The sequence below is a fragment of the Triturus cristatus genome, chromosome 3_1 (assembly GCF_964204655.1).
Source record: "Triturus cristatus chromosome 3_1, aTriCri1.1, whole genome shotgun sequence".
Lineage (NCBI taxonomy): Eukaryota > Metazoa > Chordata > Amphibia > Caudata > Salamandridae > Triturus > Triturus cristatus.
Genome location: NC_140583.1, coordinates 780384019 through 780399874, shown reverse-complemented (window position 1 = coordinate 780399874; position 15856 = coordinate 780384019). Strand labels below are relative to the sequence as shown.

The following is a 15856-nucleotide window of genomic DNA, read 5'->3' as shown; positions in this document are numbered from 1 at the left end:
CAACAACAGACTACACAGACAAATAGAGGCAAGGCAAAAATAGTTTCCAGCAAAAAGCTAATGCGGGAGAACCAAGGGTAAAAAAAATATATATATATGTAATGCAGGGTCATGTGGGTGAGCTAATCGAAAACAAAGAATCAATAAATATGACTACTAATTCTTGCTAGGCATGGACACCTATGTGTACCACAGTTAAATATGCTCTTCTACTAATAACCTGGAAGTGAATTTACTGATCTAGAAGTTCCTAGCCATGCAACAGTTAGCCGTCTAGCTTTCCCACGTCTTTGTCCAATTTTCCAGAATTTCCATCCTGTTCCATGTCTGAATCAGGGAATTCACCAATTAATGAGAGGGGCAACTGGCCGATCATGTAACGCCTTCCCTATGCGCTCTTGGACTAAAATCGTGACAGTCCAGAAAAGAAAATGTAATCTTGTGGAATACCTCACTGTGGTAAAAGGTCTACTGCTCAAACCTTCACCAAATACAGACTCCGTGACCACACACTAGAAATAGTACCAGTCGACACAGAACGAACCACAAATCCAGAGATGATGGAATTTGCTAATGACGCAACTTGGAAAAGTAGAGACAGAGATACTTTCTTCTTAACTGCCTCACCTATAGAGCCTTTTGCGAGACATACTTCCTCACATTTTGCAAGGAAAATTAAATATTTGTTAGTAAAACTGAAAATGTGTATATCATAGGAGGAGACCTACTAAACAGGAGCAAAATCCTATCATGCACATCACCAGAAGATAGAGCATAAAACAAGCACTTCAAAACAGTGTGGAAAGTGTAACTATGACTACTTCACGTACTATTATATTAAATGTCTTTTCATTATTACTTTGTTGAGGTGGATGAGCCAACAAATAAACAGGGAGAGCCCAACCACACCGTCTGGCTCTATCAACACATGCCTGATTCAAGCCCTGGAAATAGTTGGCATTTAAACCGAGCAACAAACATCATTTGCAAAGGACAGTCTCTTTAAAATAAAAATAAAAGTATTTCTTAAACATGCCGAAGTGATTCCCCTTGATAAATCAGATTATTTTTGTAGAGTGAACACCTCAAACTCACATATTAGAAAGTGCTATAAAATAAAAAATGTGCCTATAATCATACAATTTGCGAGCAGATAAGCCAGGATTAATGCCAGTTGTTCTTGTTTCAGAGTGTACAGTTCAATCACTAGATGGGTGTTTTATCGCTCTCTCTCTCTCCCATTTCACATCAAGGGTCACCCTATTTTCATTCTAAGCGTATAAAGTTAGGGCGTGATGGCAGAAAGAAGACACATTAAAGACCGGCTCTTTTTGGGCTCGAGGGCCTAAGTGGACATAGAGCTCTCGAGCCTTAAGTGGCTCGCACACTCCTATTCCTTTAGCAACACTTATTAGCCACAGCGCCGCTATCAGCTCAGTACCTGAACCAACCACGCAACTCTTCTGCTCCCAGAGAGAGCTTCCGTCGACCACACTCATTTTAGGGTCCGACTCCTCCCCTCAAATCATTGCTCCGCCTTCTTCTCCCAGTGGCCAGCCCCAGCCTCCGTACGCGGCCCGTTACTGTCCTCGAGCCGCGCCCACGGTTCCGCTTGCCTCCCCGCAAGTTCTGTGCCTGGCCACGCCCCTTGCTTCTAGCCTTGCCCCTGCCGTCCCCTAGTTATGCCGGCTGAGGTGGGCGCGCGCCGTGTATATAAGGTGTCTCGCTCTGAGGTTCTGCCGCTCTTGCCTGACTCTGTTTTGTGTCTGGGCGCTTTAAGTTTTCTTCTTCTGCTGCTGCCCGCCTCGGTGTCCTAAGGATGGCCGGAGCTGGGACTCGGCTGCTGCTTCTCTGCCTCTGCACGGGGGCTGTTTTTGGAGGGAGTAGCAACCAAAAGAACCGGAGGCAGGTGCAGCCTCAGCAAGCTGTGCAACTTGGCGACACCCAAAACAACCGTGAGTACTTAATCGCTTTCTCTGCGCAAATGCATCCTCTCAACAAACCTGTTCACCGTGAAGCACGCACTTAAAGAAGGATGGTCCTGTCTGCAACTACAGTCCCAGATAGCAGTCATTCAAGTACTTGTATAATGGTTACCAGTCATTCAGGTACTTATGTGACGGCTATATTACCAGTCTCAGTCTGCAAGGCATCCTCTCGAATCGGGTCCTTGAGAACAGCCTGGCTGGTGGCAGCACCCTTGGATACGTCACATCATATAATTGGAAATACTTGGAACAACACTCCAAATTACTTCCATGGGGAGACAAAGGGCATTCCTGGACTGCACTCAATCGATTCTGGCGAATGTTTGCGCCCAAATATTCTGGGCCCCATTTAAAAGTTTTGGAGTGGAATTTCTAGATGGTGTCCATATATCGAAGCTGCATGTGGGAATGAAGGAACCCAGTCCTTTCCCCCCCCAAAACGTTTTTTTTTTTTTTTTTTCGGAGTCTCGTTTTTTTCCCCACTTCTCTCGTTGGCTTCCTGTTATCTCGTAGATGTATTGATTTTAAGCAAAGTTTCCCCTACAGTTGAGATACTGAGGGTTTTATTGGAGGGATTGTTGTAGTAATCTGCTAGTGCATGTGCGCTTTGTGTGGAACACTTGATGATCAGTGTTCCACAAGTGGCTCATGGAATGTTCTCCAGGTTGTCCAGCGGCCTCCTGGTGTTGCTGTCGTTAGCATGAATGAAACATTTTTTTAGCTCTACATCGCTGTTTCGTTGGATGTTTTCTACTGCAATAGCACCTGACTGCTTTTCCACGTGCTTTTTCCTTCCGATGGCTACTTCTCGAGTTCTGTTCAGCTTTATTTCCCGAACCCAAGGACTTAATCACAATTTATCTGTAGACACTTCTCTTTATTAGTGTCCAGGCCGACTTGCCTAGTCAGCGTCTGCCTGAGCATGTGGATGGAACCCGCTGTACGCCCCAGCAGTCTTAAGTGGCATGTGTAATGAATGGGCAGTCAGCTTTCAGTGGTTGAGTTCTTGTCTTTTGTGTATTTTAACTTGCTGTTATGTTCGACGTCCTTCTGATGTAGCGCCTAATAAGGATAATACACAATTAAATCGTGTAACACACTGGGGTATCTTGGCGCTAATTAATATATAACAATTCTCATGGTACCGACCATGGAGTGATGGAACCTGGGAGTGGATGTAGCGTAGAGCTGCCGACCCTGGAACTGGGGAGTTAGCGTTCAGTTTTCGGCGTCGGCTCAACATCCTGTGAATCTGAGCAAATCCCTTCATCTCATCGTGCCTAAAAAACTAAATAAGTGAATGTGTCCTTTTGTAATGTAAGCGGTGCATATGTAGAGCTCTTTAATACCTTCGGGTCGAGTTCGAACAATATAAAACCTATTTAAAAAAAAAAAAAGGGACGGGTGTTAGCACCCATTGATCCAGCCTTTAAGAGTATATTTAGTGCACTCCAGGGTGCATTGCCGGGAAAACTGCAACTTCCCTCCTAGCAGCGGGAGAGGGGAATCCTTTGACAGAAACCCCTACCCCCAGGCCTTCCTGATTGTGGCCTTTGTTTCGGAAATCCTCCCCATAACGGTTTCAGGGCCCTGTCCTCCAGCCGCTAAAATGTCTAACTTTTCTCCAGTACCCTTTACCCCCTCCCTTGCGGCGAAGTTTCCGCGTATCGATCGATGTGGGAGGAATTGGCCGTGTTTCTTATTTATTTATTTTAAGGTTTATAACGCGCTAGAATCGACTCTATTAAGAGTATCTCTGCGCACAGACGGAAAATAGGAAGAAGATGAGAAAAAGGCTGTAAATATATCCGTTTAAGACTTGCAAAATTTTACTGCTTGTGAAGCTGAACCATTTCACTGACTATCCTCCGAGCGCGGAAGCTTGTCGGTGCCTTTCGTCATAGTTAAAAGGCACTGTCAGTACAGTAACTGTGACAAAAGGTGTGCGTTCAGCAAGATGAACGCCTTATCGCTATTTAACCGGCCAGCCCCTCCTTCACCCCTCCGTTTTTGAAGCAAGTAACCAGAGGGAACACCCGCTGTCTAGCACACAGTAGACCCTTCCATAACACAATGGGATTCTTCAGGGTGGGAGTGGTCCAGTGCTCACATGACAGTGTGGTAGAAACGTTAAAACTTCATCAAATTAAGTTCAGATGCTCACGCTTGCAGCGCAGCAGTCCTCTGTACGATTACGCGTCGAGAACCGATCTGAAGACAGTCTGCAACATCAGCGCTGAACATCGGGATAATTCTATGTAGACTTCAAGAACACACCGTATAGGGACTTAGAAGAGAGGTGGCTATTCTTTGAGATTACCCACGGGGCTGTCACCAAAACACGGTGATTCCCGTAGGCATCCACTGCCCCGGGCCCTAAATAACCATGCCCAACCCTGCGTCCTGTTGGGGCAGTTTCTGTAGGACGATAATTATAGATGAAATCAGTCTTAACCGCTAGGGATTGGTGCAAGAGCCTCCAAATTAAGCAGCGGTTTTAGATGTGGCTTAATAGGTTACCTCATGCTATCAAGTACAGTAAATGATGGTGGTGTGCCCCTTAGCATTTCTTTTATGGTTTCCCCGTTTGTCATTGCTTGTATGGGCAACTGATCGACGCCGTGACTTTGCATTGATGGTCACACTGTCACTTGTGTTTCTCATGTGCTTGAGGGCGTCAAATAGTCCTTTTGTTAGACTGTAGATGCGACATGTAGCTTGCGACCACTTGTGTGCTTGCTCTTTGAGGTGTTTACTTAGCAGGCACAACTTGCTAATTGCTGAATTGTAACACTTTTGTTTAGGAAGCACATGCAATATCGATGACATATCCTGTCCTAACGATGAAGTACTGATTAACCTTGCTTGTTTATATATGTTAGACACAAAATTGATGGACAGAATGCAAATCAAAACATTCACCCCCAGTCAAGAGATCTGGGTTAAATCAATCATTCTTTTGCTCACCATGCCACCCCAGTTTAGACCTGGCCATATGCAAATCAGTCTTGACCCTGTGCCTCATGGGAACAGTCCAGCCCGAACTGCCAAGTCGGGTCCTCCCTGCACCAGATACAAGCATCCTAGGACCAGTTTTGGGGTTTCACCCCTCTTCAGCCAGGATAGCTTGATTCCAGTGGCACAGTGAGCCCAGGACCCACGTCTGGGCATACCTGGCGCACTTAGGGCGAGAAAGCAAGAGACACAATAGTCATGAACTTTTTTGTTTCGGGGGTGGGTCAAAATGTACACACTTAAGTATTTCTAAAGATACCACAATGAATATGTCAGGGGTGTCTGCTGTGGAATATTTCGCTGTGAATGACTTAAGGACACCATTTCCTAGATTCTACATCTTCAGAGTCCATTTCATAACACTTTGAGGGTGGAGCTTAACTTTGCCTGTTCAGCAAGGGATCCTGCTCCCACCTTCCATATTATTGAAGCCAGAGATGTTGCTTGTGGGGGGTTTATAGGACAGCTGGGGGCAGCTAATGGCAACAATCTTGCTAACTAAATGCCAGGCAGACTGACTTTTTTTTGTTTGGTCATTATAAAACTTTCTATGTGACCACCAGGGGCGTAGCTTGGTCGGGGAGTGGTGGTGGTGGGAACGGAGGGGGCGTTCTTAAATTTCTCGACTACAAAAGCAATGGGCCGCAGGGTGGAGGGGTAAGATGAAAGGGTTTGACATTGGCTCCTCCCAGGAGGAGTAGGGCCAGTACTGGTTTGCATTAGGTAGGCCTTTGTCTAGAGGGTCCCAGTGGGAGGGCACACAAGCAAATTAATATGGCAGACCTAGTTATGTGTCTGGCTAGGCTCTAAAAATTTTTTAAAAACCCTGCGCGAGACAAGGTAGGGATACTTTTGGCAAGTATATTGTGTAACAAAGGTAAAAATGTGATACTCGTTGAATTATGAAGATATGTATTTCTGCAAAAAGTGTTTTACCTTAGTGCATTAGATTATACCCCTGCGTGGGTGAACTTTTATTAGAAGTGATAGTTTTGAAACATGAACTTAGAAACATTAACAGCTTGCCCCCACCGACAGTTTCATCAGTGAACCAAGAAGAAAGTCAGTAGTCATGTAAACCCTAGATGTAGCCTAGAACTTTATTAAAGGTGGAGCATAATTATAGTCTACTAAATGAAACATAAGAGGTGCTTATACAGTGCACATCCTGAACTAAAGTGTTAAAGAACTCCCTTATATGTAGTAATAATAAGGATGAAGGAGACTGTGTGAAATAAAATGTTTATCTAGGATCGCACAACATGGAAAGTAGGGTAGCTGGTATTGATTCCAAGGTGTCTGAACCCACACTTTGAAATTCGACCACCAGGTTTATCTGTCTGTCTTCTTTTACATCCCAGGTCACTGTTTTTAGGTCCAGCCTGGGCAGCGCATGCGCTGCTCTGTGAGGCATGTTGTATTGAGGTTGGGCGTAGAAGCTCCGCCCATCTTTTCAATTTGTTACTGTCCTTGCAAAATTGTTGCCTTTTCATTTGTGAATAGGCATAATAGTCCCTCCTTGGTACCGCCTTGTCTGTATTTGTAACCTCCCATAACGACTGGACTTTTTTACTTGTGGTGTTACACGGTCTGCGTTATGTAGTCGAGCACTATTTTCTCTAATGATATTCCACCCACAACATCATAGCGCGCCACATGCTTTTATATTAGTAATGTATTTATTTAAATTACAGCACAGTCCGCTTTAACTATGCTTACTTATTTGATTTACGGCGCAGTCCGGTTTCACTTCAGCGGGTGCACTACAGAAGCTTTCGCATAATTTTTTTTTTTTTTTTTTTGCCTTGGTGGAAAGCGCCCCATACACGCTTTCACTTTAATGTTGGCTGAGCCCCTTTCTTTAGACACTGCTCATTGTTACCTTAATGCGTCGAGCAGCGTTTAAAGAAAGGGGTGCCGCCACCATTAAAGTGGTCTCGTATTTGTGAGAGATGGAGCTATTGGCACTAGGAATAACAATGCATTTTATGTATGTTGCTTTTAAAACACACAAATAAAAGGCATTGTCATTTATAATGCCATAGCTTAACCGCTCGCAAATGAGACCTATTGCATTGAAAATTGCTTACTGTCTTTTTTTATTTTTTATTTATGGCAGAAAACCAGATATAGCAGACTGATACTGGGATACCCAACACCACAAAGTCACACTTAATTGATTTTGGGGGGTGGCCACCCCCCCCCCCCCCGAACCCCTGAAGCTATGTCCCTAGTGAACACCTAGAACCCCAGACATTTTGACCTTTTTGGGTCTGTGGACACAACATGTCTTGCGTAGGTTGCCTGCCTTATATCTATACGTGAGGCTGGACTAATCTTGGGGTGATGCCCAAACTGATTTGCATGTTAGTCCCTTCCTGTAATGGTACAGACCAGCTAAAACAATAACATGGAATACCAACTTACCATTCCAAGTGGCAGACGTTAATGACCACGTTTCCATGTCACTCCTGCCTCATAAAATCTGAACTCATTGCCTGAAGTTTTAAACTGGACCAACTTACAATTCCCATGGTTTGAGTACACAATACCTACTTGTGCAGTACCACCCACAGCCAGTCTGTGCACCACATGTGATTCGCAATAGGTCGTTAATTGGAAGCAAAATATGCAACACACCGATACTCTTATCTCGCATGCTGAAAAATAAACCATATATAAATCTGCCACCTGTTTTGAGTTGCCTTGGTAGTTAAGGAGGCCCTTCTGTGATGGTGTCTGAGCTTGATTTGGAATTCTGGAAGTCTTCTCTTTTTTTGGGGGGGTGGGAGGGGCTGTACTTGTGTAGATAAGATTGTCCTTATTGAATAAAACAGTCCTAGAATCTCCTTTGAACATTTTAGATAGCAGGACATTGTTGTTTGTAGAGCATCCATTTAACCTATTGGAGACCTCTTGGCGCTGTTGACAGGTAACATGTTTCTCGCTCAACTTAAGAAACTTGAAACAATGAAAGGCTGAGCAGACAGCCTAGGCGTTGAACCAGTAACCATGGGGTCAAATGCAGATGCCTGGACTGGATGAGTTGTCCACGAAGGCAGCATAGATGACTACTGAAATCAAGATTTCATGTAAAGCAAGAACACTAGTTTGTGGTATGTGCTGTAGGCATTCTCGGTAGTCTTGCCCTGCTGTGTGCTATGTTGTCGCTTGGTCCACTGTACTACATTTCTGCCACTGATTTTCTTTTCCATCATAGTTTTTTAGTTTTTTTTGTGTATCCCAGTTTCACATTTCGTTCAGTGCCGACGTTCACTTTTTTGTTAGTCTAGTGGGATGTGCTGACGGAGGCGAACTGTAGCAGTTATTGTCTAAGATTACCATTTGTGGGAAGGCTTGACGGTAAAATATAGGTTAGGGTAACAGTTGCATCCCAGACCATAGATTAGTCCTGATATAGTGCTTATTAAATTTGAAATTGACAGCGGAAACCACTATCTGTACACCACTCCACTGCAAAAGACCATTATATGGAAAGACTAGATTTTGTGGCAAGGACAATGACCGTTTTAAGGCTTAAAACGGTAGCTTGTAGCTGGAAAAAAAACAGGCATGTTAGCAACCCCATAGTAAATCATTGCCCGGACTTCCATTAAGAATTTTGGTGTCAAGCGTCACTGTTTCGTCTCTCATGCCTGCCCATAGTCGTCCGCTTCTGAACTGGCTGTGTAGATTTAGTATCTGTATTGCAACATCTGTATAGTGCCTCCTACCTCTGGGCTGGGAGGTGTTAAGGTGTGGTTAATAATTTTATTTATTTTATTTCTGTGTTTTATAGAGCGCGGACTTGACCCGTTAGGGTATCGGAGCGCCTTACAGGAAAACATAGCATTGCATAGACAGGCTTAGAATCACCAGGTAACGGATCGAGTAGTGGGGGGGTGGGAGGGGGGGCATGATGATTCAGAGAGAACAGCATGTATTTACAGATTACATTTAAAATTACTCAAGACTGGTTCCAGGTGGGGTGACTAGGTAATCCGAAGGGAGGCAGTAGACAGCCATAGATCAGGGCCATAGTGGTGGTTGAGGCAAAGATTAAACGAGAAATTTACCCATAAGGAAGGTTTTGCCATCCTTTTTGAAGCGAGCCAGAGAGGGGATTCTTCTGATGACAGGTGGGAGAGTTCCATATTCTTGGAGCAGCCCCAGTGAAGGCCAGAGTAAGTTTTTTTTTTTTTCTTTTTTTTTTTTTGTTGTTTGTTTTTATTTTTCTCCAAAAGCATGCAGGTTGGAGCAAGAGATCTCTGACAGACTGGGAGCTTGATTCCTCCGGAAATCACAAGTTTCTGTGCAAGATATGCAGGGGAGTTAGAATATAAAGCCTTGCGCGTCATGCATGCTAGTTTGAACTGTATTCTTGCCTCAAGGGTAAGCCAGTTCAGAGCTTTCAAGTGTTGGGAAATATGGTCGAATTTCCTTGTGCTGGTAAGTAGTCTGGCGGCTGCATTGAGGCAGGCCTTTAAAAGTACCAGGGAGATCTTGGGTCTACCCGAGAGGGTAGAACACCCGTAATCCAGTCTAGAGATGACAAGTGCTTGGACTACCATTTTTAGGTCGGGAGCATCGAGGAAGGGTTTCAATTTCCTAAGGTAGCTCAGGTGGAATCTGACTGATTTGGCTATCAAATTGATGTGGTCCCGCATGTTCAGGTTGTCAAGGGTAATTCCCAGGTATTTGGCTGAATCCACGATGGTCGGTGGGCAATTTAAGGCTGTGATGGCTTTAATCCATGATTGAATCTCAGGGTTGGTATTGTGAGGGGAGATGAGGAGGAATTCTGTTTTCTTTGCGTTGAGTTTGAGTTGATTGGATGTTAGCCATTGGACTGAGTTTCAGAGCTTCGTTCAGGGAGAGAATCTCTTCGAGATGAGGTTTTGATGTATATTGGAGTGTCATCAGTGTACATTTGGTAGGAGATGTTAGCAGTGCATAGTACTTCAGTAAGCGGTTCTAGGTAAAGGTTGAAGAGGGTGGGAGATAGGGTTGATCCTTGAAGGACTCCAACCGTGACTGGGGATGGTGCAGATATGTTGCTGTTGATAAGGAATCTCTGATCGGTTTTGGAGGAAGGACCTAAACCATTCTAGAACAGTGCCCTCCAATCCCATCCTGAGTTTGAGGCGTTCGAGTAGTGTTTCATGGTTGACTGTGAGGAAGGCCGAGGATTGGTCCAGGAGGATTAGGAGACAGGTTTTGCCTTGGTCAAGGGCTTGGAGGGCATCATCAACGATGTGGAGCATGGTGGTTTCAGTGCTGTGCCCAGGTCGAAATCCGGATTGGAACTCATCTAGTAGGTGAAAGTTGATGTGTTGACTTAGCTGCTGTTGCACACACTTCTCTAGAACTTTGGCTAAGTGGGGGATGTTGGATATGGGTCGGAGGCTCAGGGGAGGCTGGATCCAGTGAAGGCTTTTTCAGAATGGGGAGGACTTGGCCGGCTTTTAGAGAGTCTGGCACCATTTCCTGCTGGAGAGGTGGTAATTATTGCAGTCCAGCTAGGAATAATGGATTGGGCGATGGCAGCTAGGCAGTTGGATGGGAGCGGGTAATTAAAATGGTTATTCAGGTTTACGGTAGATAGGCTTTTAGAGACTGAGTCTTCGTCACAGACTTTGATGTCAGTCTAGTGAGCATGATTTTTGGTTCTGACGTAATCCGAGAACAGTGTGTGATTGTATGAAGAGAAATAAAGATGTACAATCCTTGTGTGGTGTATTAACTTGCATGCTTCCGGGCTGGGGAGGACACTACAACTGGCGACAAGTGTGGGATCTGTGTCCCTGAAGAAACAAGACTGCTCTCCCTGGAAGTTTGCTACATTACAGGAAACTCCTTGTGAATGCTTCGTGCGCCCAATTTGATGAGAAGCAGTTTTAAGGTGTCAAGTCTTGAATCGAAGGCACACTCGCCCATATATGAACATCAAAAGTTTTCAGGCTTTCGAGAGGAGCACATTTAAAAAGCCAGACAAACTCCCTGGAAAGGTCAAAAGAAGAGATGTTGCACAATAGCATAACACAGAGCTATCATTGATACAAAAGTGAAACTCTAAAGGCAGTCACAACAAGGTACAATGCCAAACCGTGACTAACTAGTATAAGAGATGAACACGTTACCTTCAAGAAAGAAGATGGTGCTTTGCGACATCCAATGAAGCATGACAAAACTAGCACAAGGCCAGTGCCCATCGAAGGTGCCGACCCAGAACAGGTGCTGTCACCTGAACGGCATATACACTCAACGGCAGTAGTAAAGAGCACAAAGTATGATGTTGCTGTGTTTCTGAAACCACCACCATTCGACATGGTAAAGAAGCGGACTATTGACACCAGGTGGGACTATATGGATCGAAATGTTTGACTTCATAGATGCCCTGGAATTAGAAAAGAAAATCATTAAATACTTTAAGGATCATGCCAGTGATGGAGTAAAAAAGAAAATATCACAAGCTGATGCATTTTCATACCGTTCAATCACAAGAGTGTTGGAAGTCAAGTTCAATCCAGTGCTGAATGTCGACCATGAAAGGTATGTTGTCAATCAAGCACGACCGCAAGCTGGCGAAATGAGTTTGTTGAAAGACTTGATGTGTTTCTTAAACACTGCAAGTTTAGTGAATTCAATTCATGATTGTCTCAGACTCGCAGAAGACTAGAGTTGGGAGACGCTCAACTTAAAGAAAGTTCTAATGGCTGCAAGAGCAGAAAGCCAATCAACAAGCTGCTAACATGGATGCTTGAACAGCGAAAAATGTATCTGCATTGATCATAAAAAAAAGCCAGCACAAGGTAGATTCAGGCAAGTTGACATCTCCAAAGATAAGTGTTTCTGATGTGGGGTTTAATTTCCACATGAAGGCACATGCCCAGCCATAGTACAAACCTGCAATGGTTGCAGTAAAAGAGAACCACTCCATAATGGTTTGCGAGACCAAAAAGAAACTATGCCACAGTGAGAAGAGCAAATGGATGGCGGAAGGCAGCAGATGCATTATCGCGATGCCCACGAAGCCAGAAGGCAACATCTCTTACGACAAATAGAAACTAGACAGTATCGTTGAGTTCATCCTGCAGTGGCTCGTCCGTGTCATTGAGCACTAGTGAATGAGATGGATGTGTGCTGATGGCATCAATCAAGTAATGACTGACACACATAGGTTGGGCTGCTTACACAGACCAATTGACAAAAGCAAACCACCGAACGAAACCACTGAATTCATTTGGACATTGCCCTAAGATCGCAATAAAGGTTAACGGTTGCCCCAAACTTTTTTTGTAGACAGTGGTGCTGCGATTAACATGGTGCTGGCTAAAGTTCTATAGCCTATCTTCTGTGCCATGCCTCCGCTTGTCAAACACGAAAGTATACTTGTGGGCTGCTTCTAAACCACTGCGGAGTCATGGATCATTCACTGCAACATTGAGACAGTGGTACCTGTGCAAGAGACCATTCATGCTCTTTAAGGAGCTCTGTCCAGTGCGTGCCTACTGTTTTCCCACTGCTGCTGACATTGGACTGATCTCACTCAATTACAAACTCCACACTCCGTCTGAATTTGTGAGTCCGTTCCTGTTCTATCACAGCCTATGCAGGCTCAAGACTATGAAAGTGGGACTTCACATCAATGGGGACATTCACCCTGTTGCCCAGCAGCACCACAGAGTTGCTTTCCAATTGCAAGAAGCTATTGAGGAAAACAACTTGATGTGCTATTGAAATAGAACATCGTTGGGTGCTCCACTGGCCCTGCCCCCTGGGTGTCTCCCATAGTGGTGGTGCCATAAAGGACAGTGAGGGTGCAGTTCACATCTGTACTGATATGTGCCAGGCTAGCAGAGCGGGAGACATCCTGGTCTCCCACATAACAGACATGATCATGCAAGTGATTGGCTCACATTTCTTCACCTTTCTTGACCTGAACAAAGGATACCATCACATCGATTTGGAAGAGAATTGCAGGTACATCACTACTCTTTCGACTTGTGTAGGTTTGTTCAGATACAAAAGGTTGAGTTTTGGATTGTTGGCAACTGCTGAAATATTTCAGGGTGTAATACATCGAATAATACAACCTGTCATGATTGCTTAACTACAGTGATCTTCTGGTATTTGGAGCACAGAAAAGGAGCATGACAAGCCTCCTACACAGGTGTGCCAGTTACTTGCTGATGCAGGCCACACTAGTCCAAACTCAAATTCTTTGGAAACATTTTCTGATGGAATAACTCCTGACCCTGAAAGTAAAAGCACCAACATCTACTTGCCCACAAGATGTCACTATGCTGCGATCCTTCCTGGGCATGAATAGTTACTGTTCCAGATACATTCATGAGTTTGCAACTGTGTGCTCCATCGAGAGAACTAACAGGACAAAATGTCCTGTTCAAATGGTCTGAATGTGATCAAAGCGTGCAATTGAGAATGCAACAGAGCTCCTACTTTGACCCGAGACTAAAGACTGAGACCACAGTAGATACCTCTGTAGGGTGAGGGGGCAAGCCTTGCTCAACATAATGGTCATACGAATGTCCGGAGATTCATTGTGGCCTCTGCAAGTAGAAACTTGTCTGACACAGAACATGCCTATTGTCAGCTGGAGAAGGAGAGCCTGGCTGTAATGTGGGCCTGTGAACATTTTCATGTTGCTGTATGAAAACTCTTCGTTATTGTAACAGTCACTCGCTGCTTACTGTCTTTGGAAATCTGAAAGCCAAGATGCCCCTTGCAATCGAGAGGTGCGGTTTGAGACTGCAAGAGTAGGACTAGTCAAGTGTACACAAGCTGGATAAAGATTAGAACCCTGCTGATTAATTTTCCCAAGTTGCGCAGTATACCCTCCCAACTAACCCGGGTGAGTCAGTTTTGTGAGACTGATCAAGCTGCATCCTAGCCAGACGGCCCACCTCCACTACAAAAGCACTCGGTCACACTCCCTTTTTATAAATAAATATGGAAATGACATTTTTGTAAAAATAACTTGGCTCTTGAGCAGCATACACACTGGAGCAAATTACTAAAGAATAAGTGGATTCCCACTGTGTGCAGATGCACAAATGTTTAACCAGAGGCCAATTGGTTAAATTAAACCGTAAGATGAAACCTAAATGAATGGGCCTAGAGTATGAGCTCAGTTGTCTTCCTCAAGTGACTAAGATGGAATTGAGGCAGTTTTTTTTTTTTCACACTAGTTGTGCTGTACTCTGCTAATGTTCCATGTAACCTCTGTGTTGCAAAAGTTGAGTGTGCGTGCTTTTTTTTTTAAATTTATTTTTCATATATTTGGTTTATACTTGCTCCAAATAACCGGTTTTATTTGCCCACATTTTAGTTTCATTAACATGAGATACAGTGTATAGACCGATGCTAATGTCATTTTTGTTACTGTTGTGGGGAGGGTCATTTTTAGGTCTCGCGTGCGTTGCAGGGCAGAGCCCTGCTCCGCCTCCGAGATTTTGTAGGAGAGGGCTTTAAGCCCCACCCCCCATTTCCATTGGCTGGTGCATTGGAAATGAGCTGTCTGCCTCCCTTTGGCTTTTTGTTGCTGGCCCACTTGGACTGGCTCGCCTGCTTTCCTTCTGTCGTAAACTATTTCTTATCTTTATGGGGCCATGTGTTTAAACACATGGCCCCATAAAGACAAGAGATCCTTGCTCCTCTTCGTCATCCCTTTTTAAATCTGTTCCCTGTTCGTCCCACCTGTCTTACACCCGTCCTGCCTGCCTCATAGCCTTTCTTTTCCCTGTTTGTGCTTCTCTCTCACCCACCTGCCCCCTTCCTTCCCTAGGTTGTCACGCTCTTTCCCTGCCTTTTTCCACCCTTTCCTTCCTCTTGCTCCCTCTCCTCTGCTTCACTCCCACCCTCGCCACCTCCTCCTGTCTTCCCTCGCCGCCTCCTCCTGTCTCCCCTCGCCCCCTCCCCACTGGTCCCCACACTCTCCCTCTCGGCTGCAGTTTGGGAGACAGCGTCATCAAGGTACTCGTGTCACGTTCACAACCTGGTTTGCAGAGAAGCGTATCCGGTAACAGTTTCCTTTTAATTAATCGCCTGCTCGTCCAGGTGCGCCAAGGTATGTTTTCACTGCTGAAGAAGTCTGGCATGGGGGATGACCCTGACTCTAAGTGGGGGGGGGGGGGGGGTTAAACCTGCAGTCTGTGGGAGGTGGCAGCAGACAGCGCAGCCTCCAGGAGGCGCCATTACTCACAGCATCCCGGCGCATTCCTCGTATCTGCCCTGGAGCTGATAAGGGCGGCTTGGCAGCGCTGATGAGCTGGAAATATCTCGCAGCCATTTGTAATAGAAAGTTGTGGCGGACCTAGAGTGCCGAGAGATGGGGGTGTTGAGGCCGGTGGCACCACCACCCTCTGCCCAGCCATGGCACATGCAGCCCTTGGGACAAGATGTGCAGATGCGCACGGGTGATAGGGCCGTGCGTGTGGTAGTAGTCTTGGCATGGGGACCTCGTGTCATCTGACCTTGTTGTGACGTCGGTGTAAGATAGCTCATTGGCTCGAGCACCTGCTACAGAGTGTGTAAACCGCAGACCCCCAGTGTGAAGGGGCGACCTCCATGGTGGGCTAGAGTAACACTTGCTGAAGGACTTTTCAGTTTGTGACGTATGCTGCTTAAATGGCGTAATGATGAATGCCCGCTGCTGCGGCTGTACCATATTGACCGTTGCTGTATTCCTAATAACTTCCTGTTTCAAGGTGTTCAAAGACGAGGGGCCTCTCCTGACGCTTCCCAAGTCCAAAAGAGACTACAGACCAGTGGTTCCCAAACTTTTTAGAACTATGTCCCACTTTTTAGAGCAACACACTTTAGTGACCCGT

General features: G+C 45.2%; 1 protein-coding gene across 8 annotated transcripts in view; it reads left to right on the top strand.

Moving 5' to 3' along the window:
- The first annotated feature begins 1726 nt into the window (after positions 1–1726).
- FN1 (fibronectin 1) overlaps positions 1727–15856 on the top strand; it is a 167549-nt gene continuing 153419 nt past the window's right edge. For 7 of the 8 annotated variants that reach the window (XM_085644997.1, XM_085644996.1, XM_085644994.1 and 4 more), the window contains exon 1: positions 1727–1955. In XM_085644997.1, coding sequence (XP_085501123.1) covers positions 1820–1955 — 136 coding nt within the window. In that variant the 5' untranslated portion in view covers positions 1727–1819. The remainder of the gene's footprint in view (positions 1956–15856) is intronic. The other variant, XM_085644998.1, reaches the window with a different exon arrangement.